Raw genomic sequence first — 26,786 nt, 5'->3', positions numbered from 1 at the left:
GGGCTGCTGCTGTCTCCGCGGGGCTCCCCCCCCCAGGTCCCGCGTTTTCTCTCCCGGAAGGAGGGGGGAGCAGAGCCGGGAGAGCAAGCGGGGGGGGGGGTACGGGATGGAGGTCCGCCCCCCCCCGTGCAGGCTGCAATTCAACCGGGAGACCCTGTCCCCCGCCGCCGCCAGGCAGATACTGGGCTGCCCCACCTGGCCAGGCTCCTCAGCCGCCGGAAGAATGCCAGTCACAGCAGGCCGCCGCCGCGCCCTCCTCCTGCTGCTGCTGCTGGGGGGCTCATCCTCAGGGGGGGCCTGCTGCCCTTCGCCCGCCTCTCCGCCAGCCAGGCTGCTGCCGCCGCCGCCGCCTCTTCAGGCCCGGGGGAGGGGGGCTTCCGCTGCTGCTGCAAGGAGAGGCACGACAGGCACCAGGGGGGAGGGAGGGTCGCCTCCTCCGGCAGAGCTCAGCAAATGGGGGGACACACCCACCCCCGAGCCGCCCCCCCTCTCCTCGCCACCCCCAGCACGGCCCCTCCAGTCCCGCCCGGGAGCCCCGAGGGGGACACAAAGGGACGCGCAACCCGCCCCTCCCTGCCCTCTCGGCCGCCAAAAGGCCTCCGCCCAGTCGCCGCTCCCCGCACCTCCTCCTGCCGCCGCCGCCTCCATCCTGCCGCCGCAGCCGCCGTGGTCCAGCCATTCCTGCATCCCGGCTCTGCAGCCAGCCAGCCGGCCGCCCCGCCCCGAGCACGGGCGGCGGCTGCTGCAGCCAGGCAGACAAAGGGCCCCGCCCACCACGTGGCCGGCTCCCCCCTCTCGTCTGGTCCCCCGCCGGGGCGCTGCGGGCTCTCACTGGGCGGGCCGCCCCACTCCCTGCCTGCCTGGCTGCCGCGCGAATCCTTGCAACCGGAGTCCCCTGCTCACGTCCAGCTGAAGAGGCCAAGAGAGGAAGGCCCCTCCAGATGGGCTGGTGGCCTTAATTATGTTGCCAGTTTAAGCCTTGACAAATCATCTCATAGTGCCCAGTTTTCTAAGTCTACAAACATCTCAAATTACAGCATGTTTTTGATCATTTTGATTTGTGATATTTGGCAGGCACAACGCCCCTCCAAAAGAGATTCCTGGTTCAATGTTCATACAAGAATCAACTATTTATTAATTTCTAATCATTTAGCTAGTCAGGCTGCCCAAACAAAAATTGGATTCAAAACACAGTCTGACCACTCACAGTGGAAAACTTACTGTGTACTCAGAATGTAAATCATACAAATAAAACATGGATTTTGAACTCTTTTATTGAAATTGGAAGTTGTTTTGATATATCTGATGCTGCATAACATTGTTTGAAGAGAATTCCAGCTGTGGCGTTCAGATTGATCTCCTTGGCCTCATACTGTAGGGGGAAAAGAGAAGCCTTGAAATCTATAAAAGATTGCTTTCTTAGAGAAGAAACACAATAGAACAGGTATGAAACAAATATATAGGCTGCTTGAGGAAAGAAAAGCTCTAGAACAGGGATGTCAAACATGCAGCCCAAGGGCCAAATCAGGCCCCTGGAGGGCTCCTATCAGGCCCCCCAGCAACTGGCTGTCATCTGCTTCCTTCTGCATCACAGATGCTTTGCCAGGCTTGCTCAGTCGCACAGGAGCTACAGAGCACAGCCTCCGTTTGACCAGCACCTGAAGCAATTATGTACAAAAGGTCACAATATCCAGCCATTTCATGTTTTCTTAGGCTCAAAGCATTGACCATGAGATTTCTGTAATGAATGTCAAGAAATCAAAAGTAGGTTTGCGACTTGCAGACACACACCTGAACAGCCTACTCAAGATTGCTACAGCACAGACATCGTCTCCAGATTTTGATGCAATAATTCAGGGCAAGAGGTGTCAGTTATCAGAAGCTGTTAAATAAACAAAATACTGCAAGAGGGCTCATCTTTTAAGCATGTTTTATTTTAATTTTTTTTTAAAAAAAAATGTGTTTGCTTGTGTCCTTTAGAAAGTTTATATTTCCACTCCCTGGCATGACATTTTATGGCACACATGACCCGGCCTGACAAGGTCTCGTTTATGTCACGTCTAGCCCTCATAACAAATGAGTTTGACACCCCTGCTCTAGAAGATCTCAAAATTCCCTGGATCCAGAAGAAAACCCCAAGTACAATTTCCTGTGGTACTTTTCACAAAACACCTTTTTAAATTCAGGCCATAGATATTGAAAATGAATTTGATAAATTAGAGCCAAATTACTTAATTACTCTTCATCATTAGGGATTTGGCCTTGGTTTTACCCAAATAATTCATCATTTTCCAAAAGTCCAAGTCACTGTAAATGGCATTTGCTCTGCAGATTTCTCCACTTCCAGAGGGATCAGGCTGGCTGCCCTCTTTCTCCAATTATTTTTGTCTTGTCAAACTTTTGGCTTCTGGTCTCTGTCAGGCTTCATCTATTTCTGGGTTAACAGGGGAGAAAGAGTTTAAACTTGGGCTGTCTGCCAATGATCTTGTTTTATATCTTACTAATTCTTTTTTTTCCCCACTTTCAGTGTCTGTAGTTTTCAATGATTTCAGTTCCATTTCTGGATTGAAAGTTAACTATTCAAAAACTTTAAATTATCCTGTTCACCTTGACCCTATTTGAATCCTTTATCCATTTAAATGGGTCAAAATGGCCTGGCAATACCATGGGGTTAAAATTCCTCTCTGTAACTTCTTTGAGCTAATCCACTAAACATTCCCTTGAAAAATGGTCAACTTTGAATTTTTCTTGGTATGAGAAAATCTTTTAAATTAACTCATTTATTCTCCTTAAATTTATTTATCTGGCTTTGCCAGTGATTATCCCTCTTTCAATGATCAAACATGGCAAGGAATTCTTAATAATTTTATCTGGAATACTAAAAAACCCAAGAATTTGTTTTTCAGCCATGAGATGATCTGTAGACTCTGGAGGCCTGGGTTTCGCTAACCTTCTCCTTTATTATGAGGCTGCCCAATTAGCAATTAAAAAAAATATTACACCATGAATCTGAAACAGACTGGGTTTGCATTGAACACTCAACTATCCGTCCTTTTCGATTCTCTGAAATTCTTTGGAATGATGCTTCAAACAGGTCTTCCATTGCTTTAGCAGGTTCCAGGTTTTTATATTCCACACTTTGCATCTGGGATTGTAGGTGTACCAGACTTGCTCCATCACTTTCTCCTGTATCTACCTAGTTTGGTCATCCCTGCTTTTCCCTGGCCTTCCTCCTGGCTCCTTTGGGGTCTAGCACTCCTCCAATTTGATTAGCACTAAAATGGTCAGCACGTGGATAAAATAGAACTGGAGCATAAAATCTCTAGAACATTTCCTTGATTCCAACACCTGCAATTTTGGCATTTGTTTGATAATGTTATTACAACTAACAGAATTAGGGATTCTCTAACTAACTTAGAATGGCTTCTTCTTCCTGAGAAATCCATTCCCCATGGTTTGAGTTCAGTTATGTATAAAATTTTGGTTTCTTCCCTAAGTCCTCCCCTTCATATTTATACTGATTCATGGCACAAAGATGGGCTTGCACGTTTCAATATGGATCACTCGCAACCTCTTTGGAGATCTCGTAACAACTGTTCCAAGGTGATCAATATCAAAACACAGTCTTTCAAGACAACAGCATGTTGATCCTTTACCCCTGTAAGGCTTCACCACACGAATGCTTCCTGTTCTGTTTGTTGGAGAAATTGTGGTTTCCCAGGGTCCTTCCAGCATTGCTGGTGGTCTTCCCTCTGATCCAATTATTTTGGCAAACAATTAAGAGATCAGATTTATGCTATCACAGGTTATCGTATCATATCCATTACATCCATTAGATGAAATGTTATGACATTTCTGGGATTTTCCTCATAGAATTGGAAGGGACCTCTAGGGTCATCTAGTCCAACCCCATGCACAATGCAGGAAACTCACAAATCCCTCCCCCTAAATTCACAGATCTTCATTGCTGTCAGATGACCATCTAGCCTCTGTTTAAAAACCTCCAAGGAAGGAGAGCCTACCACCTCCCAAGAAAGCCTGTTCCACTGAGGAATCTCTCTAACTGTCAGGAAGTTCTTCCTAATGTTGAGCCGGAAACTCTTTTGATTTAATTTCAACCCATTGGTTCTGGTCCTGCCTTCCGGGGCCACAGAAAACAATTCCACCCCATCCTCTATATGACAGCCCTTCAAGTACTTGAAGATGGTGATCCTATCACCTCTCAGCCGCCTCCTCTCCAGGCTAAACATCCCCAGCTCCTTCAACCTTTCCTCACCATCTTCATCACCCTCTTCTGGACCCGTTCCAGCTTGTCTATATCCTTCTTAAAATGTGATGCCAAAACTGAACACAATACTCCAGATGAGGTCTTACCAGAGCAGAGTAAAGTGATACCATCACATCACGTGATCTGGACACTCTACTTCTGTTGATACAGCCCAAAATTGCATTTGCCTTTTTAGCCACCGTATCACACTGGTGACTCATGTTCAGCGTATGATCCACTAAGACCCCTAGATCCTTTTTGCACATACTACTGCTAAGACAAGTCTTCCCCCATTCTATAACCATGCATTGGATTTTTCCTACCTAAATGCAGAACTTTACATTTATCCCTGTTAAAATTCACTGTATTGATTTTAGCCCAGTTTTCCAGCCTGCCAAGGTCATCCTGTATCCTGTTTCTGTTGTCTTCTGTGTTTGCAATTCCTCCCAATATGGTATCGTCTGCAAATTTAATAAGCATTCCCTCTATTCCTTCATCCAAATAATTGATAAAGATGCTGAACATAACAGGTCCCAGGACAGATCCTTGAGGCACTCCACTTGTCACTCCTCTCCAAGAGGATGAGGAACCATTCACAAGCACTCTTTGGGTGCAATCTGTCAACCAGTTACAGATCCACCTAACAGTAGAGGGGTGGAGCCCAAAGTGTGCTGACCGGACTTGTCATCCCGAGAGGTCTGCTATCTGCCAGGTGCACACATCCAGCATGTGACAGAAAGGACTGGAAGACTTATCAAGCCCATGGATTACTATCCTTTCTTGGTGATCCATGTGGGAAGGAATGATACTGCCCGTCATAGCCCTGAACGTATTAGAAAGGACTATATGGCTCTGGGTCCAAAGGTGAAGGAGCCTGGCGTACAGGTTGTGTTCTCATCAGTGCTTCCTGTTGAAGGCCGTGGCTTAGGACAAGAAAGAAGAATACTTCAAATAAACGACTGGCTACGTCGATGGTGGTCTTCTATCAGGAGATGGTTTGCACCTTACGGTGGTAGGGAAAAGGGTGTTTGGTAACAGCCTTGCTAACCTGATAAGGAGGGCTTTAAACTAAATTGTATGGGGGAGCGAGACAATAATTCAAAGCCTCATGTGATGCCAGAAACTGGGGATAAGAATATTAAAGATTTGCAGAGAGTGGTGCATATGCTAGGTAATGTGAACTTGCAGCTTGTACGAAAACCAAACCGATTGGGATGCATAAAACGTGGATTCCGATGTCTCTACACTAATGCACAGAGTATGGGAAACAAACAGGAAGAACTGGAAGTCCTAATAAAGGAAGGAGACTATGACATAATAGGCCTTACTGACACGTGGTGGGATGACACTTACAACTGGAATATTAGGATTCAGGGGTACAACTTATTTTAAAGGGACAGGCAAATGAGAAAGGGCGGAGGCGTAGCAGTATATGTGAAGGAGGTATATACTTGTGAGGAAATATGTGAATCTGAGCATGGTTGCTCAATTGGGAGTCTCTGGGTAAAAATAAAAGGAGCAAGAAACAACAGTGATATTATTGTGGGGGTCTGCTATAGACCACCAAGTCAGGCAAAGGACTTGGATGAGATACTTCTACAACAGATTACAAAGTTCTCCAAGAGAAGGGATACAGTGATCATGGGAGATTTCAATTACCTGGACATCTGTTGGAAGTCCAACTCTGATAAAAATGAAAAGTCAAATAGATTCCTGACTTATCTTGCTGACGACTTCCTTTTCCAGAAAGTGAAGCAGGAAACAAGGGGATCTGCTCTCTTGGATTTGATTCTCACCAACAAGGAAGAATTGATTGAAGAAGTGGAAATAGTGGGCACCCTGGGCAGTAGTGACCATGTGATTTTGGAATTCACAGTCTTAGGGAAGGGGAAAGCTATACGTAGTCAGACTTATAGGTTGGACTTCAGAAAGGCAAACTTCAATAAACTTAGAACTATGCTGGGTAAAATCCCATGGTCAGAAATACTTAGGAGGAAGGGGGTTCAGGAGGGGTGGGAGTTTCTTAAAAGCGAAATACTGAAAGCGCAATCGCAGACGATTCCTATGAGAAGAAAAAATGGAAAACGCCTAAAAAAGCCAAAGTTGCTCCATAAACAGACTTGAGAAATAAAAAAGACTCCTTCAGGAATTGGAAGGAGGGCCTTATAACCAAGGATGAATATAAACAAATCACCAATGCTTGTAGAGAAAAAGTTAGGAAAGCTAAAGCTCAGTATGACAACAAAAAAGGCTTCTTTTCTTATGTTCAGAGTAAGAAAAAGAGCAAGGACATGGTAGGCCCATTGCGAGGGCAAGAAAGTGAAATTGTAACAGGTAATGAAGAGAACTGTTCAATTCCTACTTTTCCTCAGTCTTTTCTTCTTAGGGGAATGGCAAAAACAGAACATATAAGGAGGGTATGAAGTTCCAACCTAGGATCAGCGTAGGGGTAGTACATAAACACCCAGTTTCTTTAACTGAAACTAAGTCTTCAGGGCCAGATGAATTGCATCCAAGGGTTCTAAAAGAGTTTGCGGATGTAATTTCTGAGCCTCTGGCTATTATTTTTGAAAATTCTTGGAGAACAGGAGAGGTGCTGGAAGATTGGAGGCGAGCGAATGTTGTCCCCATCTTCAAGAAGGGGAAAAAAGAGGATCCGGGTAACTACCGACCCGTCAGCTTGACATCTATACCTGGAAAAGTTTTAGAACAAATAATCAAACAGTCCTGGAACATTTAGAAAGAATGGATGTGATTGCTAAGAGCCAGCATGGTTTTCTCAAGAACAAGTCATGTCAGACTAACATGATCTCTCTTTTTTTTGAGAAAGTGACTACCTTGCTGGATCAGGGAAATGCTGTAGACATCTTGATTTCAGTAAGGCTTTTGATAAGGTTCCACATACTATCCTTGTTGACAAGTTGGTAAAATGTGGTTTGGATCCTGTTATCCTATTCCAAGGGAATAGCAGGAACTGATATTATTGCTATGCGCAGCTGCTAGATCAGTCATGGAATCTTCCCTCACTCACAATTTGGTATAAAACTGTTGGGACTTGCCATGGAGAAAATCTGGGACCAGATTTCGCAATCTGAAACCAATACCCCCCCCACACCTATCTTGGTATTTGGTTCCCAGTTATTTCCTGCCACAGGAGGTGGCGGTGGCATAGCCAGCTTCAAGAGGGGGATGGATAAGCATATGGAGCAGAGGTCCATCAATGGCTATTAGCCACAGCGTATTGTTGGAACTCTCTATCTGGAGCAGTGATGCTCTGCATTCTTGTGCTTGGGGGGGGGCAACAGTGGGAGGACTTCTAGCCTCACTGATGGACCTTTTTGATGGCACCTGGGTTTTTTGGCCGCTGTGTGACACTGAGTGTTGGACTGGATGGGCCATTGGCCTGATCCAACATGGCTTCTCTTCTGTTCTTATGTCTGGGGCAGTGATGCTCTGTATTCTTGGTGCTTGGGGGAGGCAAGTGTAGGAGGGCTTCTGGTGTCCTGGCCTCACTGGTAGACCTCCTGAGGGCACCTGGGTTTTTTTGGCCCCTGTGTGACACAGAGTGTTGGACTGGATGGGCCACTGGCCTGATCCAACAGGGTTTCTCTTATGTTCTTATGTGACACAGAGTGTTGGACTGGAGGGGCCATTGGCCTGATCCAACAGGGCTTCTCTTATGTTCTTATGTGACACAGAGTGTTGGACTGGAGGGGCCATTGGCCTGATCCAACAGGGCTTCTCTTATATTCTTATGTGACACAGAGTGTTGGGCTGGATGGGCCATTGGCCTGATCCAACATGGCTTCTCTTATGTTCTTATGTTCGTTTATGGCTCATAACCCATTGTTATTTGGTAGTAAATCCTCTCTAAATGTTCTATTGTGCTAAATATTGATTATTCTTTTAATGATGTTTTCTCCCTACCATCAGTTTTTATATGTTTTCCATGTTAACTTAGAATATTACCTGAAACCGTTACCCAATTTCATCTCTTTGGACTCTGTACACTCTGGAAGATTATCATCATCCTTCAAAGGTTAGATTGTTCTTTTATTTGATGTTTTGGATGTTATCTGTTATATTGTGTTTTGGATGTTATATCATTGCATAATTTCTCAAAACAATTTCATTTATTAAAAAAGAACTAAAATCCAAGGCTGAGACCCTCCCCCACAGCTCTGGGCAGGGAGAGGGCAGGATGTGTTGGGGGGGGGCTGTTCTTACCTGACATCGTCATTCCGTGGCTGCCCCCTCTCCACGCGGGTCTCTGATGCATCCCCTGAGACTCTTTTCTTCCACTGGGCCAGGAACTGGAACAAGGACGAGACACAGCTGACTACGGGAAAGGGGGAGGGGAGAGGAGGCAGCTTTTTGGGGGGGACTCTGCTGCAGGAAGAAGGGAGAATTGCCCCAGCTGATCCAAGCACTGTTCTGTGGATTTGCCGCTCATGCATCAGTTGGCCACGCAACCAGCACATGCCCCTTCCCTGCTTGTGTGCAACCAGCCCCCACTACATAGCCCAGTGGAACCACAACCACAAAGGTGGTTCTTCATCCACCATATTCCTTCTGCGTGCACCATCCTCCTGTCTGTATCGTGGTCCTTTTGCAACTTCAGCAGGTCTAGGGGCTTGCAGCTGGCTGCCTGTCTTGTATCATGACCAGGGCTTTTTTTGTAGCAGGAGCTCATAAAGACATAAGAGAAGCCCTGTCGGATCAGGCCAGTGGCCCCTCCAGTCCAACACTCTGGGTCACATAAGAGCCCTGTTGGATCAGGCCAATGGCCCATCCAGTCCAACACTCTGGGTCACATAAGAGCCCTGTTGGATCAGGCCAATGGCCCATCCAGTCCAACACTCTGTGACACATAAGAGAAGCCATGTTGGATCAGGCCAATGACCCATCCAGTCCAACACTCTGTGTCACATAAGAGAAGCCATGTTGGATCAGGCCAGTGGCCCATCCAGTCCAACACTGTGCGTCACATAAGAGAAGCCATGTTAGATCAGGCCAGTGGCCCCTCCCGTCCAACACTCTGTGTCACATAAGAACATAAGAGAAGCCATCCTGGATCAGGCCAGTGGAACCTCCAGTCCAACACTTTGGGTCACATAACAGAAGCCCTGTTGGATGAGGCCAATGGCCCATCCAGTCCAACACTCTGCGTCACATAAGAACATAAGAGAAGCCATGTTGGATCAGGCCAATGGCCCCTCCAGTCCAACACTCTGTATCACATAAGAACACAAGCGAAGCCATGTTGGATCAGGCCAGTGGCCCATCCAGTCCAACACTCTGCGTCACATAACAACATAAGAGAAGCCATACTGGATCAGGCCAGTGGCCCCTCCAGTCCAACACTATGGGTCACATAAGTGAAGCCCAGTTGGATCAGGCCATTGGCCCCTCCAGTCCAACACTCTGGGTCACATAACAGAAGCCCTGTTGGATCAGGCCAATGGCCCATCCAGTTCAACACTCTGTGTTACATAAGAACATAAGAGAAGCCATGTTAGATCAGGCCAATGGCCCATCCAGTCCAACACTCTGCGTCACATAACGTAAGAGAAGCCATGTTAGATCAGGCCAATGGCCCATCCAGTGCAACACTCTGTGTCACAAAGTGTCAAAAAATTTATATATATATATATATATATATATATATATATATATATATATATATATATATACATACACACACACACACACACAAACACACACACTGTGGCTAATAGCCACTGTTTGACCTCTGCTCCATATTTTTATCTAAACCCCTCTTGAAGGTGGCTATGCTTGTGGCCGCCACCACCTCCTGTGGCAGCGAATTCCACATGTTAATCACCCTTTGGGTGAAGTACTTCCTTTTATCCTTTTTAACCTGTCTGCTCAGCAATTTCATCGAATGCCCACGAGTTCTTGTATTGTGAGAAAGGGAGAAAAGTACTTCTTTCTCCACTTTCTCCATCCCATGCATTATCTTGTAAACTCTATCATGTCACCCCGCAGTCGACGTTTCTCCAAGCTAAAGAGTCCCAAGCGTTTCAACCTTTCTTCATAGGGAAAGTGTTCCAGCCCTTTAATCATTCTAGTTGCCCTTTTCTGGACTTTCTCCAATGCTGTAAGAACATAACTATAAGAACAATGCTATAAGAACATAAGAACACAAGAGAAGCCATGTTGGATCAGGCCAGTGGCTCCTCCAGTCCAACACTCTGTGTCACATAAGAACATAAGAGAAGCCATGTTGGATCAGACCAGTGGCCCATCCAGTCCAACACTCTGCGTCACATAAGAACATAAGAGAAGCAATGCTGGATTAGGCCAGTGGCCCCTCCAGTCCAACACTCTGGGTCACATAAGAGAAGCCCTGTTGGTTCAGGCCAATGGCTCCTCCAGTCCAACACTGTGGGTCACATAAGAACATAAGAGAAGCCATGTTGGATCAGGCCAATGGCCCCTCCAGTCCAACACTCTGGGTCACATAAGAGAAGCCCTGTTGGATCAGGCCAATGGCCCCTCCAGTCCAACACTCTGTGTCACATAAGAACATAAGAGAAGCCCTGTTGGATCAGGTCAATGGCTCATCCAGTCCAACACTCTGGGCGTTTTCGCACTCACCTTCAGCCGGCGCGACCCCCCTCTTCACCGCGCAGGATCTGCGTGGATTTCACACTAAAAGCCGCGGAGCAGCCGGAAGAGCCGGAAACTCCCGGCGCAAAAGCCGCGCAAACGGAAACTGCTTTTTGGCGGTTTCAGTTTGCGCCGCAAAAGCGCCGGGACTTTCCGGCTCTTCTGGGTGCTCTGCGGCAATTAGTGCTAAATCCGCGCAGATCCTGCGCGGTGAAGAGGGTCGTCGATGCTGATTAAGGTGAGTGCGAAAACGACCTCTGTGTCACATAAGAGAAGCCCTGTTGGATCAGGCCAGTGGCCCATCCAGTCCAACACTCTGTGTCACATAAGAACATAAGAGAAGCCCTGTTGGATCAGGTCAATGGCTCATCCAGTCCAACACTCTGTGTCACATAAGAGAAGCCCTGTTGGATCAGGCCAGTGGCCCATCCAGTCCAACACTCTGGGTCACACAGTGGCCAAGTGGCAAAGGAGCTCCTTTGCATATTAGACCAAACCCCTTTGATGTAGCCTAATATGCAAAGAAGCTCCTGCTACAAAAAAGGCCCTGATCCTGACACGTCTCCCAGGGAAAGAAGGGCAAGAGTCCCCAGGAGACCCTTCTGCTGCACTTCCAAAGACCCCCCCCCACCTTGCCTGTGCCTCTCCCAGCATCCCCCCCCCTCTGCCTCAGCCCTATGGCCGGAGATTAGCTGGACCACATATCCACTGCTGGGCCTTTGCTGCCAACTGGAAGAAGGCAGAAGGGGTCTGAGCCCGGCTGCTGCTCACCTTGACGCATCTCGCTTGGTTCTCCTGAATCTTCTTAATGCCGACCAAGTTCTTGGTGATGTCTACATCCTGGTCCTCTAGGAGGGGAAGCCATAAAACACCTGAGGGTCACAATCCTTCCTCCCACAGCTGCCCCCCCTCCCCCCAGCAGAAACAGGCCTCCTCTCCCCAGCCCCGTGGTCCCATTCCCAGATGGGCTCTGAGCAGGTCACATCAAGAATAAAACAAATTACATAATTTCTAAAACAATTAACTCAAAACCAACAAACCAATCGACAAATTAAAAATTCAGAATTTGCATTTGCAAAGCAGCTCACAATTTTTTTTAAAAAAATTAACATTTTTATGTGTTACAATACAAATTATAATGGTGCAGAGTGGTAAAGCTGCAGTACTGCAGTCAAACTCTGCTCACGACCTGAGTTTGATCCCGGCAGAAGCTGAGTTCAGGTAGCCGGCTCGAGGTTGACTCAGCCTTCCCTCCTTCTGAGGTCGGTATAATGAGGACCCAGCTTGCTGGAGGGAAAGCGAAGAGGACTGGGGAAGGCAAGGGCAAACCACCCTGTAAAAAGTCTGCCGTGAAAACGTTGTGATGCGACGTCACCCCAGAGTTGGAAACAACTGGTGCTTGCATAGGGAATTACCTTTTTCCTTTATAATTTACAAGCCACATACCAGTTGTAACACCTCAGTAAAACTTAGAAATTGTAGACTAGAAAGGCAATAAGAAATGCAAAACAGCCCTCAGGGATTCTTTGTTGCTGCTACAAAAACGAGCCACAAGAGGGCGCCTCCGGGGGAGCACAAGAAATTCCCTCTTCCAGAAGAAACGGTGGCAAGTTGGAGATGGGAAAAAATACTAACAGTGCTAAGAAAGCGACACAGGGAGCAACATACTCAGTTTCTGACGGATGCACCGCAGTTCAGCTTGCACCCCTTCCAGCTCCTCCCAGACGATCTTCTTGCTGCCCAAAAAGGAAGAAGGAAAAATAAAGAGGGGCTTCTGACAGCAGCTGTCATGAGGAGGAGCAGGAAGGGTTAACAGAGCTGGAAGAGTTGCCAGCCAGCTCCTCAGCTGAACAAACAGCAGCTGGCCCATCAATCACTCTCCAGGCACCAGTGTCAGCTGTTGAGGATCAATCTCCTCCGGGCTCTCCTCCTCCCATCTCAAGAGTTCGAAGCAGGCTCCGGAAAGAATTTTCAGAGCGAAGACATGAGGCAAGTCGATGCTTCAGCTCTCTCAGCCCTGAATTCTAGCAGAGTCGCTGCCACCCAGGGAGCAGGCTGATTGAGACTCCCATAGAGCTCCCACCCAGGACCTGGTAACCTTGTGGACGCAACAAGTCTATTCTCTGGCTTGCATCCACGCGCCTTCCTGATCCTGACCTGCTTGATTTCCTTGGCACCCTGACCTTGTGGCTTTTATTTATTTATTTATTCGAGATTTATATCCCGCCCTTCCCACAAGTGGCTCAGGGCAGCTTCCAAAATTGATCAAACATGAAAATTAAACAATTTTAAGTATAAAAACAATTAAATTTAAACAATTAAAACCTTAAAAACCAATAACATTTCAATTACATATAAACAGATGGCTGGCCAAGTTACATCAAGTTTTCATCCTAGCTAGGTGTAAGCTAGCCAGAAGAGGGTCGTCTTACAGGCCCTGCGGAACTGAACCAGGTCCCGCAGGGCCCTCACCTCCTCCGGCAGCTGATTCCACCATGTGGGGGCCATAACGGAGAAAGCCCTTTCTCTGGTGGATTTCAAGCGGGCTTCTTTTGGCCCAGGGATAGTGAGGAGATTTTGTGTTCCTGACCTCAGTGCTCTCTGGGGAGCATGTGGGGAGAGACGGTCCTTCAGGTAGGCAGGTCCCAGGCCATATAGGGCTTTAAAGGTAATAACCAGCACCTTGTACCGGACTCGGTATATCACTGGAAGCCAGTGCAGAGTCCGAAGACCCGGCCGAATGTGTCCCCACTTTGGGAGACCCAATAACAGCCGGGCCGCGGCATTCTGCACCAGCTGCAGTTTCCGAGTCCGGGACAGGGGCAGCCCCATGTAGAGGGCATTGCAGTAGTCCAACCTCGAGGTGACCGTAGCATGGATCACTGTTGCTAGGTCGTCGTGCTCCAGGAAGGGGGCCAGCTGCCTTGCCCGCCTAAGATGAAAAAATGCGGACTTGGCAGCGGCTGCTATCTGAGCCTCCATCTTTAAAGAAGGCTCCAACAGCACCCCCAAGCTCCTGACCCTGTCCGCCGCCGTCAGCGGCGCACCATCAAAAGCTGGCAGGGGGATCCCCCCCCCCGGGCCGCGGTGACCCAAGCAAAGGACCTCTGTCTTCGTAGGATTTAGCTTCAGCCCACTCAGTCTGAGCCACTCAGCCACGGCCCGTAATGCCCGGTCAAGATTTTCCGGGGCGCAGACCGACCGGTCGTCCATCAGTAGATAGAGCTGGGTGTCATCAGCGTACTGGTGACACCCCAGCCCATACCTTCGGGCAATCTGGGCAAGAGGCCGCATGTAGATGTTAAATAACATTTTGGATACTTACTTCTGATTCTGGTTTGTGATTCTGCATTGGTGACTTGGCTCCTGCTTGACTCCCTGGATTTTGACCTTGGACTGGCTTTGGACTCCCGCCAGCCTGCACCCTGAGAACGTGACAGCAGGACAACCCCAGCAGGACAACCCCCTGCTCTGCTTTGCCCACAAGGAAGGGTCACAGGCAGAGGTTGAATCTTTGGAGACCAGTTTCTCTCAGGAGTCTGGCGGGGGGGGGGGGGCGCCTGGAAGCCATGGAACACCCCTCCACCTCCCACCCACCACCAGCAAGGACAAACATCCTGCTCTGAGAAGAGCTCTGCTAAGGGACCCCTCTTCTTTGGACCCCCTCCTGCTCCTCCTCTTGGTCTCCCACCTCTCCAGGACCTCTGCAGACAGCTTCTCCATGGAGCCTTCCTTCTGGCTGATGGAGCCGTGCATCCCACGCACCTCCGTGCTCATGGCGCTCCAAAGGTCCTCCACCATCTTCCGCATCGCACCCTCCAATGCCACCCCATGAGACGAGCAGCTGGCAAACTTGAACTTCAAAGCCTCTGGACCAGGAAGGAGAAGGGGATTGCAACTGAGGATGAGGAAGGAAAGCACAGAATACCTCCCCCCACAATCTTGCCAGATCTCAGAAACTAAGCAGAGGCAGCCCTGGTTAGTGCTTGGAGGGGAGGTCACCAAGGAAGGCTCTGCAGAAGAAGGCCATGGTGAACCACCTTTGCTTAAGAATATAAGAGAAGCCATCTTGGATCAGGCCAATAGTCCATCCAGTCCAACACTCTGTGTCACACAGTGGCCAAAAAACCCAGGTGCCATCAGGACATAGGAACATAAGAGAAGCCATGTAGGATCAGGCCAATGGCCCATCTAGTCCAACACTCTGTGTCACATAAGAACATAAGAGAAGCCCTGTTGGATCAGGCCAGTGGCTCCTCCAGTCGAACACTCTGTGTCACATAAGAACATAAGAGAAGCCATGTTGGATCAGGCCAGTGGCCCCTCCAGTCGAACACTCTGTGTCATACAGTGGCAAAAAACCCCAGGTGACATCAGGACACAGGAACATAAGAGAAGCCATGTAGGATCAGGCCAATGGCCCATCCAGTCCAACACTCTGTGTCACATAGAGGCCAAAAAACCCAGCTGTCACCAGTGGGGCCAGGACACTAGAAGCTCTCCCACTCTGCCCCACTCCCCAGGCACCAAGAATACAGAGCATCCCTTCCCCAGACAGAGAGTTCCCTCTTGGCCTTGCGGCTAACAGGCACTGATGGACCTCTGCTCCAGATGTTGATCAATTTGCCTCGAAAGCCCCTTGGTGGGGTCACCGGAAGTCTGCTGCGAGTTGCCGCCACCTCCCCCACCCACAACTGAGGACGGCTCAGCAGAAGCACCAGTCGGGCTGCAGGCAAAATGCCGCTGGCACCCAAACCTGGTGAGGGGCAAAATATTCTGTGCCCCCAGGACTACAGAATGTAGCCGGCTGAGATGCAGATGGTGCCATGGCTCAGGAGAAGAACCAAATAGGGAAGGAGAGAGTTCCGTGGCTCTTTGATTAGGATCCCAACCGCTTCTGCAGAAATGAGTGAATTTGGCCTTTCTTGGTGCAGGGCCCCAAAGCTTCCTTCTCCCAGTCCATCCCCCTGAAAAGGTGGCGCCAACATCTCTGATCTGCAGTCAGGAATATGGGCCTTATGCAAAGCTGCTTCCCCATAACAGAATAATGTCCAAGGGTCAGCCCTGGGATTCCTCACAGGAGAGGCTGCCCACCTTGCTTTGCTGCTAAAGCTAATGTGACCTCAGACCAAATGCAGGTTCTGCCAGAGAGCCCAATTCAGGATTACAGATCTCACCGGTCAGTGACTGGGCAAAGATCACAAGTTTCAAAACAGGAAGTTGACAGCAGTTGAGAGACGGGATGCTGCCCCCCATGTGGACACAACCTCCACCCCGCCCACCCCGCCCCCGCCGCCTTTTACTTCTGTTGCACACACTGCTGGATTGCCCAAAAAAGCCTCCGTGCCCATTAGACCCAAATGGAATAAGAGATATGTGCACCTGCTAATAGACAGGGCTTTTTTTCTAGCAGGAACTCTTTTACATATTCGGCCACACACCCCCGACGTAGCCAATTCTCTTGGAGCTTCCAGTAGGTCCTGCACTAAGAGCCCTGGAAGCTCTTGGAGGATGGGATGCCTCAGGGGTGGGTGTGGCCTAATATGCAAAGGAGCTCCTGCTGCAAAAACAGCCCTGCTAAGATGTGTGCAGGACCCACTCTCTGCCCCCAGCCAAAGACCCCTCAGGTCTTCTTGCTGGAGGAGGCACCCAGCAGCAGCCCCTCCAGGGAGCCGGTCTCTGCCCTCCCCCTGAAACAGACCCCCCAAGGGGTGGGGGTGGCCCCTCGGCAGCAGACAAACAAAAGCCCCCACCCCCGTCCCCATGTCTCTCCAGGCCCTCAGAGCCCCTCCTCCACAGACACTGCAAGACACCCCCAGGGCAGGCACAAGCGACCCTGCCTTGGCTTGGCACAGTGGGTGAAACGGCTCAGGAGCCTGACTGCACCCAGCACCCTCCCCCCCACCACCTGGGCAGCGCCCCCCACCCCCACCCAGTGAAGAGGGGCTGATGGCCGCGGAGGAGGGGCTTCCGCAAGCCTGGAAGGAAGGTGGGAGGGAACCCAAAAGGCAGGGCGAGCGTGACCCTCAGCATCTCCCCTAAAGCACCCTGAAGGCATCGCTTTGAACCCTCAGGGTTGTTTTTGGGGATGACATGGAAGGAACCTTGTGGAAGCAGGAGAGACAGGAGACCGGGGCAACCCGGGCAGGCCAGGACACCAAAGTTTTACCTCCCTGCAGCTCTTCCCACACAGCAGGGCAGCCCATTCCAGTGGGAGCTGGAGGTCTTGTGGAGACAGCACTGGCCGCTTGGCACCATCTCCATGACCGCCTTGCAAGTAGAGAGACCAGAAACACTCCATAAAGACAACCAGATTTGTCTTGGGGGAGGAAAAGGCCTTCCTTCTGCAGGAGACGCCACTCTCTGTGCAGAGCGCTGGCTGAGGGGGGGGGGGCCTCAAAAGACAGGCAGGCCAGTCCTTATTCCCCCACCCCGCCCACCATGGCTTCTCTTTGGAGCAGAAGACCTTCGGACAGCGGGCCCCGTGGTGCCCCCCTCCCTGCTGGCACCTCACCTTCCAGCTGTGCAATTCGGCCCTGCTGCTGGCGGTTCTCCCGCTCCAGCAGAGTGACGGAGTGGCTCAGGGCCTCGAATGCCTGGCAGAGAGAGAGAGGGGGGGGCACATGGCGAGGTTAGGCACACAGGGGGCATCTGGGCCCGCGGACTGGATGGGTGTGGTTCATTCATACTGGATATGAAGTGCTGTGTGACTCCACGGAAGTCTGAGGTTGTGGACTGTAGGAAAAAGGTCCAGCACAAGTGTGGCTAAACTTGCTTAACATAAGAGCCACATAGAATAAATTTCAGATGTCTGAGAACTGGAAGACATGAACAAATATTACACGTGTCTTTATTAGAAGTCTTAATACTTTCTTTGAACAGGAAGATAAAATACATATGTACGTTACATTACAACACATCCATGTTAAAAGGAAACTTTTGAATAAAACAAAAGCTGGGAATAACAGCCCCCCAAAAAACAGCACAGGGAAAGGTTAGGAAACTATTTTTTGGCACCAGTGGGGAAGGAAACACCCATGTACCCCATAATTCACTGACCCCTACTTGCATCATTTTGCATCTCTCTTTCCCTGCTCTAAGTCTCCAGACAACCTCTGTGGTGGTGAGAAGAACTTGAAAGTCTGCCTATTTCCCCCTCCTTCCCCACACACGCCAGAAATAGTCACCTACCTCTGGGTCAGCACTCAGCTGACTGAGGTCCTGATGCTAAGCATGCTTACTTGAGAGTAAGCCTGCAATAAGTTCCTCCTTGACCTCCGGGAGAGGCACAAGATGTGTGAAAGAGCCACATGGGACCTGCACATATTTGCTCACAAGGAAACATGTGCAGGTCCCATGGCAGCTTGGTCCTGCACATGTTTGCTCACAAGGAAACCTACTGAGCTCAATGGGGCTTGCTCCAAGGCAAGTGGGCAGTCTAAACCACACCCAGGGTTTTTTAGAAGTGTCCCTGACCCTCCCGGGCCACAGGCTGAGGCCTCAGAGCCGAAGCCCAAAGTGTCTCTGTCTGGAATCCCCGCCGGGGCTTCTCTGCTCCCACAATGGCCCAGCAAACAATGCAGGGTTTCTGCAGGTCAAACAGGGACATGGCCAGGTGGAACTGCCGTATCTCAAAAGGGGCCTCCTTTCCGGCCTACTCCCTGCCATGCTGACCTTGGTTTGGGCGCAGAGCTGAGCTTTGAGGAGTTCCAATTCTTTTTGCAGTTTCTGTTCACATTTGGGGACCATCCCTGCAAAAGAAACCCAGTCGTGAGTCACGGCAGCTCCAAACCTGCCAACATTATACAGAAGCAGCACCAAACCCTTGCCCAATGGAAGATGAGGCAGACAGGTCGGAGGGGGTTCCCAACCGCTGGGCTCCTGAGCCTGAGAAACACGCCACAACAGAGAACGCGCATCCAGGCTGAATGCACACGCATGCACGGGTTGTGCAACCAAGAGGCAGCAACTGTTCACACTGCAAAGGAAACTGGGGCCCAGTTCCTAAGTAAATTCGGGGAGGGGCCGTGGCTCACTGGCAGAGCATCAGGCCCCAGGTTCAGTCCCCGGCATCTCCACTTACAGGATTAGGCAGCGGGGATGGGAAAGACCTTCCCAGAGACCTCGAAGAGCCACAGCCAGTTTGAGTAGACAAAACTGAATACGATGGGCCAAACGGGATGTGGTTCAGTAGAAGGCAGCTTCCACGCGTTTTTGGGGGAGGGGGCATGGTGCAGGGGGAGGGTATCTGCTTGGTGTGCAGAAGGTCCCCAGTTCAGTCCCGGGCATCTCCACTTGAAAGGACCAGGCAGGAGGGGATAGGAAAGACCTTTGGCTCTGCCAGAGACCCTGGAGAGCAGCTGCCAGTCTGTGTTGATGGACTGAGGGGGCGGGATGTAATTCAGTAAAAGGCAGACTCAGGTGTTCACAGGTGGTTTCAGTCACAGGTTCAGCTGTCCACCAATTGCAGACACCAATTTTCCCCAAACTTTAAACTCCCCCTCTTATAATTTGTCCCCCCAAACACCTCATCCCCCACCTACTGCTTCAAAAGTTACAGACACATCAGACCTCTCCTCCACAAGCATCTCCTATTCGCATTGTAGTAGTAATAATAATAAGATATTGGATTTATATTCCGCCCTCCACTCAAGAGTCTCAGAGCGGCTCACAATCTCCTTTATCTTCTCCCCCAACAACAGACACCCTGTCAGGTGGGTGGGGCTGAGAGGACTCTCACAGCAGCTGCCCTTTCAAGGACAGAGTCTCAGAGTGACCTACAATCTCCTTTCCCTTCCTTCCCCACAACAGACACCCTGTGAGGTGGGTGGGGCTGAGAGGACTCTCACAGCAGCTGCCCTTTCAAGGACAACTCTTGTGAGAGCTCTGGCTGACGCAAGGCCATTCCAGCAGCTGCAAGTGGAGGAGTGGGGAATCAAACCCAGTTCTCCGAGATAAGAGTCCACACACTTAACCACTACACCAAACTGGCTCTCCCAGTTTGAAGAAGAAGAAGAAGATGATGATGATGATGGATTTATATGCCACCCTCCACTCCAAAGAGTCTCAGAGTGGCTCACAATCTCCTTTACCTTCCTTCCCCACAACAGACACCCTGTGAGGTGGGTGGGGCTGAGAGGGCTCTGGCAGAAGCTGCCCTTTCAAGGACAACCCCTGCCAGTGCTATGGCTGACCCAAGGCCATTCCAGCAGGTGCAAGTGGAGAAGTGGGGAAGCAAACCCGGTTCTCCCAGATAAGAGTCCGCACACTTCACCACTACACCAAACTGGCTCTCCAGGAGTGACCTCTGACCTAGGCTAGAAGAAGCCATCCAGGAAGAAACAGCAAAGGAAGGAGGCAGCTGACATTTCACCTCCAGGCAAAGGACAGCAGAGCTGGAGGGCATCAGGCCACAGAGCACAAGGATGAACAAGGGGGAGAGCCATTCAGGAGAACCTTCAACGCCCAACAGGGAAGACCCAAGAGAAGTCAGGGAAGAAGATAACCAGAGAATGTGGAGAAGCCAGAAGAAGACCCTTGGAAAGAGAAGCTGCAGGACCCATCTGAATGCAGTTGGGCAAAGGCTCCCGGGCCAGCCCTGCTGCCCTCCACACCCCCTGCTGGACCCTGTGGTTTCCCATCCAGAACTCTTTCCCAGAAGCCAATGGGAGGCTGAGCACTTACCCCGCAGCTTGGAATCCCTCCTCTCCAGGCGGTCCTGTTTCATACAGAAGAGTGGGAAAACACTGTCAGTATTGAGCCCATGCGCTAGCTAGCTCTCACCCACAGCCTATGGGGCACAGACCCATAATAGCCACAACTGGGGACAAGCAGGCTGGACCCCAAGACAGCAGAGCCGAGACCGTCCCACCCTCCCTGTCTCACTGAGAGAATCATAGAGTCCTCCAGGGTCATCTAGTCCAACCCCCTGCACACAGGCCCGGCACTAGAGTTTCCAGCACCCCAGGCTGGCTCTTGCTCCTTCCCCCCCCCATGGATTTGCATGCACGTGCTGATGACATCACTGTCATGCCCCCTCCCTGACTTCGCAGAGGCTGACCAAGCTTCGGGAAGCCTCCACAAAGTCCTGAAGGCAGCGGACGTGCTCAGAGCGTGCTCACTGCTACGCCCCCCAACTTTGCTGAGGCCGCCTGATTCTCCAGAAGCCTCAGCAAAGTCAGGACGGCAGCGGGGTGTGGGGAGAGGGATGCCACATGATGCCTCTAGGCCAAGGGGCGCCCCAGGTGACCCCCTACTTGACCTACTCCCACGCGCCAGCACTGCCTGCACCATGCAGGAAACTCACAAAGCCCTCCCCCTGAATTCACAGGATCCTCATTGCTGCCAGATGGCCATGTAGCCTCTGTGGAAAAACCTCCAAGGAAGGAGAGCCCACCACCTCCCCAGGAGGAAGCCTCTTCCACTAAGGAACCACTCTAAACTCACAAACACTTCCCCCTAAATTCACAGGATCCTCATTGCTGCCAGATGGCCATGTAGCCTCTGTGGAAAAACCTCCAAGGAAGGAGAGCCCACCACCTCCCCAGGAGGAAGCCTCTTCCACTAAGGAACCACTCTAAACTCACAAACACTTCCCCCTAAATTCACAGGATCCTCATTGCTGTCAGATGGCCATCTAGCCTCTGGTTAAAAACCTCCAAGGAGGAAGCCTGTTCCACTGAGGAAATGCTCTAACGGTCAGGAAGTTCTTCTTAATGTTGAGCTGGAAACTCTTCTGATCGAATTGATTTCACTCCAGAGGCCATGCAGTCTGTCCGCCCAATTCCACCCAAATGCAAGGGGAGGGGGCGAGCAACACCTTGGCTACAGGGGCAGGAAGCCCCCCCCCCATGTCCTCCTGAGCCCAGGTCTCCCAGGCCTGACTCCCTCCCCCCCACGCCAGACCCTGCCCCCTTCTCTTACAGCGGAGGTGGTGCTGCCTGCCCCAGACAGGAGCCAGCTGGGGGAGACGGCCCGGCTCGTCTTCTCGCCAGCCACAGTCATCGAAAGAACTCTCTGCGAGAAACAAACTCAGGTAAGGCTCCTCCACCAGCAGCAGCCGAGGGAAGAGGTTATACCCAGCCCAGGGCTGGAATGAGGCGGGAGCCACAGGGGCAGCTCCCCCTCCCAAATCTGCCAAACACACCCTCTCCTGCTCCCCCAACCCTCCTCTCCCGCTTATCCTTTGTTCATTAAATTAGCCCCTCCAGAAGAAAGCCCAGATACAGGGCTGACCCCCACCCTTCATTCTGAGTCTCAGAACGGCTTACAATCTCCTTCCGCTTCCCCTCCCCACAACAGACACCCTGTGAGGTAGGTGGGGCTGAGAGAGCTCTGAGAGAAACTGCTCTTGAGAGAACTTGTGACTGACCCAAGGTCACACCAGCTGGCTGCATGTGGAAGAGGAGTGGGGAATTGAACCTGGTTCTCCAGATGAGAGTCCGTGCTCCTAACTACTACACCAAGCAGTCCAGTAGCATTTTACTCCACTAGGAGCTTTTGAGAGGCAGAGTTTATTTTTCCAGGTACAATGGAAAGAAACTCACCTGCAGTATTTTTATGGATGAGGAGGAGGAAAGAGGGAGAGGCCTACTGAAAACAAATCAGCCAGTCTGGGAACAGGATGTTAGAGCGGGCCTTGCATTCTAGGATTTTCTGTCAAAATTAGGTAAACAAGGCTCTTTCTTCCCATTGCACCTGATGAAGCAAGCGTTCTCTCATGAAAACTCATTTTGGAATAAACCTGTTCTGCCTCAAGTGGCTTAAGGGACCGGAATTCTGCTGAGGCCACAAGGACCAAACACTCAGCAACAAAAATCACAACCAAGCAACTCAGCCAACAGCAGCATGAAGCAAGGAAGCGGCACGCTTGGCCCAGAAGGTGTCTGTCTACTGAACCTCAACAGGGACAGAGATGTACACGCATGACGGTGCCATCCCTGAGAAGGCCTTGTCACCAGGGATCTGGAACTGGTGCTTTGGATGCTGTGAGTCAGCAGTGACTGTCTTTCAGGAGGGAGTCCCCCAGAAGTCCCATCATGCTCAGAGCTTATCATGTCTTGAAAACTGCTTCCCACCCCCACCCCCTTTTTTCCCTCACCGCTGGGGTATTAGTTGATAGGGCTAATCTCTGCCCAACCCACCCCCCTTTCTTCTCCAGAGATCTTGCCCGTCTGTGTGGTCAAGGGCTACATCAACCAGTGCCCGAGACTGACATGGGCGCACTCTGGCAGGGTCTTCCTTGGGCCCAAATCTAGCAGGGGTTTTGATGGTTGAAACCAGCCATTTGAACCGCCCGGCTAAGGAGTTAGGGAACCTCCACGCTGCCTCCCCCCCCCCCCCATCCAGCGCCTTTCGGGCCCAGCCGTCTCCAAAGGCAGATCCACACTGGGGGGGGGGGGTTCCGGCCATCAGCCCGCGAGGTGACCAAGGCATGTCTGGATCTTAAACCCTCACCCCACCCAGAGAGAAGTTCCTCTTCAGCCGTCTCTCGGGAAGCTGGTCAGGGGGGCTCCAGGTGGAAGGGCAGACCCTCCCCGAACTGGCCCTAGACCTTCGCAGCTGGGCCAGGCCCACTGCCTGAGACTGCGGCACGAGGGCCCCCAGGAGAGGGGGGCTGCCTGGTGGGAGAGCTGCCAGAGCTTCCTGGAGGTCTCGCTCCCTGCCACCCCCCCCCCACTGCTGAGGAGGAAAGAAGGGTGGCTGAGTGTTGCGGGTGGGGGTCATGGGGGGACTTGGTCCTGGAGCCCTGGCAGAGCCAAGGGCCTGAGAGCCACTCTGCAGAGACCCTCCGGTTGCAAAGGCTGCAGGAAAAGCAGCTGCCGCCCGGCTTGGCCCTCCACCCGCCAGCAGGAGAAGCGGGGAGGGGGGGCAGACCCCGGGCCAAGTCGTCTGGGGCGGAGGGCTCCGCCAGTCCTCCCGGGCACCCCTCCGCCTCCCCCAGGGCCTTCTCAGAGGGGCTCCCGTGGGGCTGGGCCACTGGATGGGGCAGCCGGAGGAAGGCACTTTCTTGCCGGGCGGGAAGGCGAGGCTCCAGGTGCCCGACGGGGGGGGGGGGGGGCGGGGCAGGAGGTTGGCACCGGCTGTGCCCAGGCAGACCCCGCGCAGCAGCAAAGGGGCAGGCGAGGGGAGGGGAGGGATCCGAAGAGGGCGTCCCGCTCTGCCGGAGACTGGGGCGAGGGGCTGTATGTCCCCCCCTCCCGTCGAGGGTGCCTTGGGGAGCAGCTGCAATGCCGGAGGCTCCCTGCCTGCAGGCTGCCCGGAGCCCCAGAGCTGAGCGGGGGGGGGGGGGAGCCCCATGCTTCCTGCCGGTCCGGCCAGCCAGCGGGCGAGGGCGCAGCAGGTGAGTCTCCTAGGGCCGCCACCCCGCCCCAGCAGCAACTCCTCCTCCTCCTCCGGGGGGCGGAGCCTGGGGCAGCCAAGCGCAGGTGAGGTCTCTGGGCTGAGGGGGCGTGGCGTGTTGGAGCTCCTCCTCCCTCCCGCCTCACCCTCGGGCTGCCCGTCGCCGGACTCTCTGGCGCCCCCGTGCGGTGCCGGTCCATGGCCAGCGCCGCTCTGCCAGCCCAGCCAGAGCCTTGCCCGGGGGCGGGGCCGCGCGCAACAAAGGGGCGGGGCTAAGGCCGCTTTCATGACGCCCCGCCCCCACCCCGGGAGCTCCGCCCAGCCCAGCCTAGCCCGAGCGCCGCCGCCGCCGCTGCCCCCCCCCCCGAGAAGGCGAGTTGCGGGGAGGGGAGTGGGGGGGCTCGCTGCACAACAGCCCTGCCAGGGGGGCTGCGAAAGGGGGGGGCTTCGATTCCCCGCGCGCCGCCCGTCGATGACAGCCAGGCCTGCCCCCCCCCCCCCGAGGCAGCATGCAGGGAGGAAGAAGGCGGCGTCGCTCTCCGGGGGGGGGGCAGCAGAGGGGGTTGCGCCCCTCGCTGTCCCTTCCTCTTGGGGGGTCCCTCCGGGGAAAGAGCGGGGAGCTTTGGGGCTGGAGCCAGGGGGGCTCCTTGCATTGGGCCCCTTGGTGGCGGGGGGGGGGAGGAGAGGCGCCTCCAAAAACCCTCCCCCGCCCCCCGCCAGATTCCCATGGGCTGCCGCTCGCCATTATACCCTAAGGGGACTAGCCCCCCACTCCCCCACTTTCTGAGAACCCTGAAGCGGGGGGGGGGGTGGCAGGGCCTCCAAAGTGCCCCCAGCTGGGGAGGGCAGCCCTCGACTGCAGCAGCCCCCCAGAAAGCCCTCCCCCCGTGGGTGGCCCCAGCCCCGGATGAAGGCCCCCCCGCTCCCTCCCCCAAATGTGCTTGAGTCAGAGGCCGGGCGGCGCCTGCTGGACTTTGCTCTGGCTCCCCTTTGGCCCAGCCGGCGGCCGCCTTCCTCTCTCCTCAGTGCAGCCGGGGGTGGGGTTGCCCCCTGGTGCCCACCTGCCCACGTGGCCCCACCCGCCCTTCCCCTGTGGCAGAGGCTACCAGCTCCACCAATGCCCCTCAATGCCCAGGCTGCTGCTGTGCATGTCCCTGGGTGGAGGGCTCCTCTGATCCTCCTCCTCCCGTGTAGCAACCCTTCCCTGGGCTTGCAAGGCTACAGAGTCACACAGACTCTAAAACAGGTTGAAACAAGAGAAGTTCTTTATTCTACAAAGAGCCTGCAGGGTAGAGAGAGACCGTTCCTGTGCTTCTCCGTCTTGTGTCCCTGGGAGAGAGGAGAGAGGAGAGGGAAGGAAGTGGCTTTTCCCTTCAAAGGGAGCCAGTGGCAGTAGAGAGGGGAAACAGGAAGACGCGGAGGGTCTGCCTGCAGCTCTGTGGTCTCCTGCTTCTGGAGGCCCCGGGACGTCTGGCACGAGCAGCCCAGCCTTTGCCCACAGAAAAGCCAAGGACTCCAGTGCTTCATTGTGAACGGGAGGGTCCTGATCCTTTTCTCTTAATGCACGTGGACCAGGCCCTCCTTCACGACCATGGTTTGGTGTCGTGGTTAAGAGCAGCAGACTTAATCTGGGAGAGCTGGGTTGGATTCCCCACTCTGCCAGATGCAGCCAGCTGGGTGACCTTGGCCCAGTCACAGTTCTCTCAGAAGTCTCTCAGCCCCACCTGCCTCCCAGGGTGTCTGTTGTGGGGAGGAGAAGGGAAGGGGATTGTAAGACCCTCTGATACTCTGAGTGAAGGGTGGGGTATACATTTTCTTCTGGTGATATTTTGGGATGTTGGTATGCAGATGTTTTGCTCTGGCTTCCTCTTCCAGCTGTGCTGTTTTGGAGAGCACTCGTACAACTTCATCATCTGTCCTGCTGCTCCTGTTCTACTTGCCCCTTTCCCAGTCCTGGTTTGGGAACAATGACGGTGGCCGTTGGACACTGTGGGGCTAGGAAGGCCCTGCCCCAGCCACAAGAGCTCCGTGGAGAACCTTCCTGCGGAAGCAGCTGTGGCCTTCCTGGGAGACCTGCCTGGGAGAGCACCCTCTCCTCTAGAGGCCGTTCGTCCACAGTTGCTCCCTCTCAGCCAGGGGCTTTCTGCCTCTCTGTCTAGAAACGTCTGGGGTCCCGCCTGGCCTGGCCACTGCAAGCCTCTCTCACACCACTCCAGTCTCTGCAGCAGCAGCAGCAGCGGCTGGGCTCCTGGGCCCCTCTGTGTCTTTCCCATCCCACCTTTGCCTTATATTGCATCCAGCAACTGGATGGCACTGAAGAAATAGGGTAGAAATGAACAGAGACTGTGGCAGTGGGGGGGAGGAAGGGGGTGTCCTTGGGGGAGGGGGCTGGTCAATCTCTGCAGTCTTGCAGATGGCTGGGTATTTTGTGCACCTCTCCTGTGTCAAATAGCAGCCCCGTGGGGCAGAGTGGTAAAGCAGCAGTGCTGCAGTACTGTGGTGTGAACTCTGCTCATGACCTGAGTTCGATTCCGGCAGAAGCTGG

The 26,786-nt window shown here is 52.6% G+C and overlaps 1 protein-coding gene across 1 annotated transcript; it reads right to left on the bottom strand.

The window, feature by feature from the left end:
- Positions 1–1,258: 1,258 nt before the first annotated feature.
- Positions 1,259–24,441, bottom strand: CCDC159 (coiled-coil domain containing 159). The gene is made up of 8 exons (XM_060253226.1): positions 24,388–24,441; positions 18,575–18,787; positions 17,415–17,496; positions 14,592–14,769; positions 12,569–12,636; positions 11,672–11,748; positions 8,495–8,580; positions 1,259–1,372 (listed from the first exon to the last, which is right to left on the bottom strand). Exons 1-8 carry the CDS (start codon positions 24,439–24,441, stop codon positions 1,348–1,350), a joined length of 783 nt encoding a protein of 260 aa, XP_060109209.1. The 3' UTR covers positions 1,259–1,347.
- Between the last annotated feature and the right edge of the window lie 2,345 nt (positions 24,442–26,786).

The sequence above is a fragment of the Heteronotia binoei genome, chromosome 13 (genome assembly GCF_032191835.1).
Source record: "Heteronotia binoei isolate CCM8104 ecotype False Entrance Well chromosome 13, APGP_CSIRO_Hbin_v1, whole genome shotgun sequence".
NCBI lineage: Eukaryota > Metazoa > Chordata > Lepidosauria > Squamata > Gekkonidae > Heteronotia > Heteronotia binoei.
This window is presented reverse-complemented; position numbering and strand designations above follow the sequence as displayed.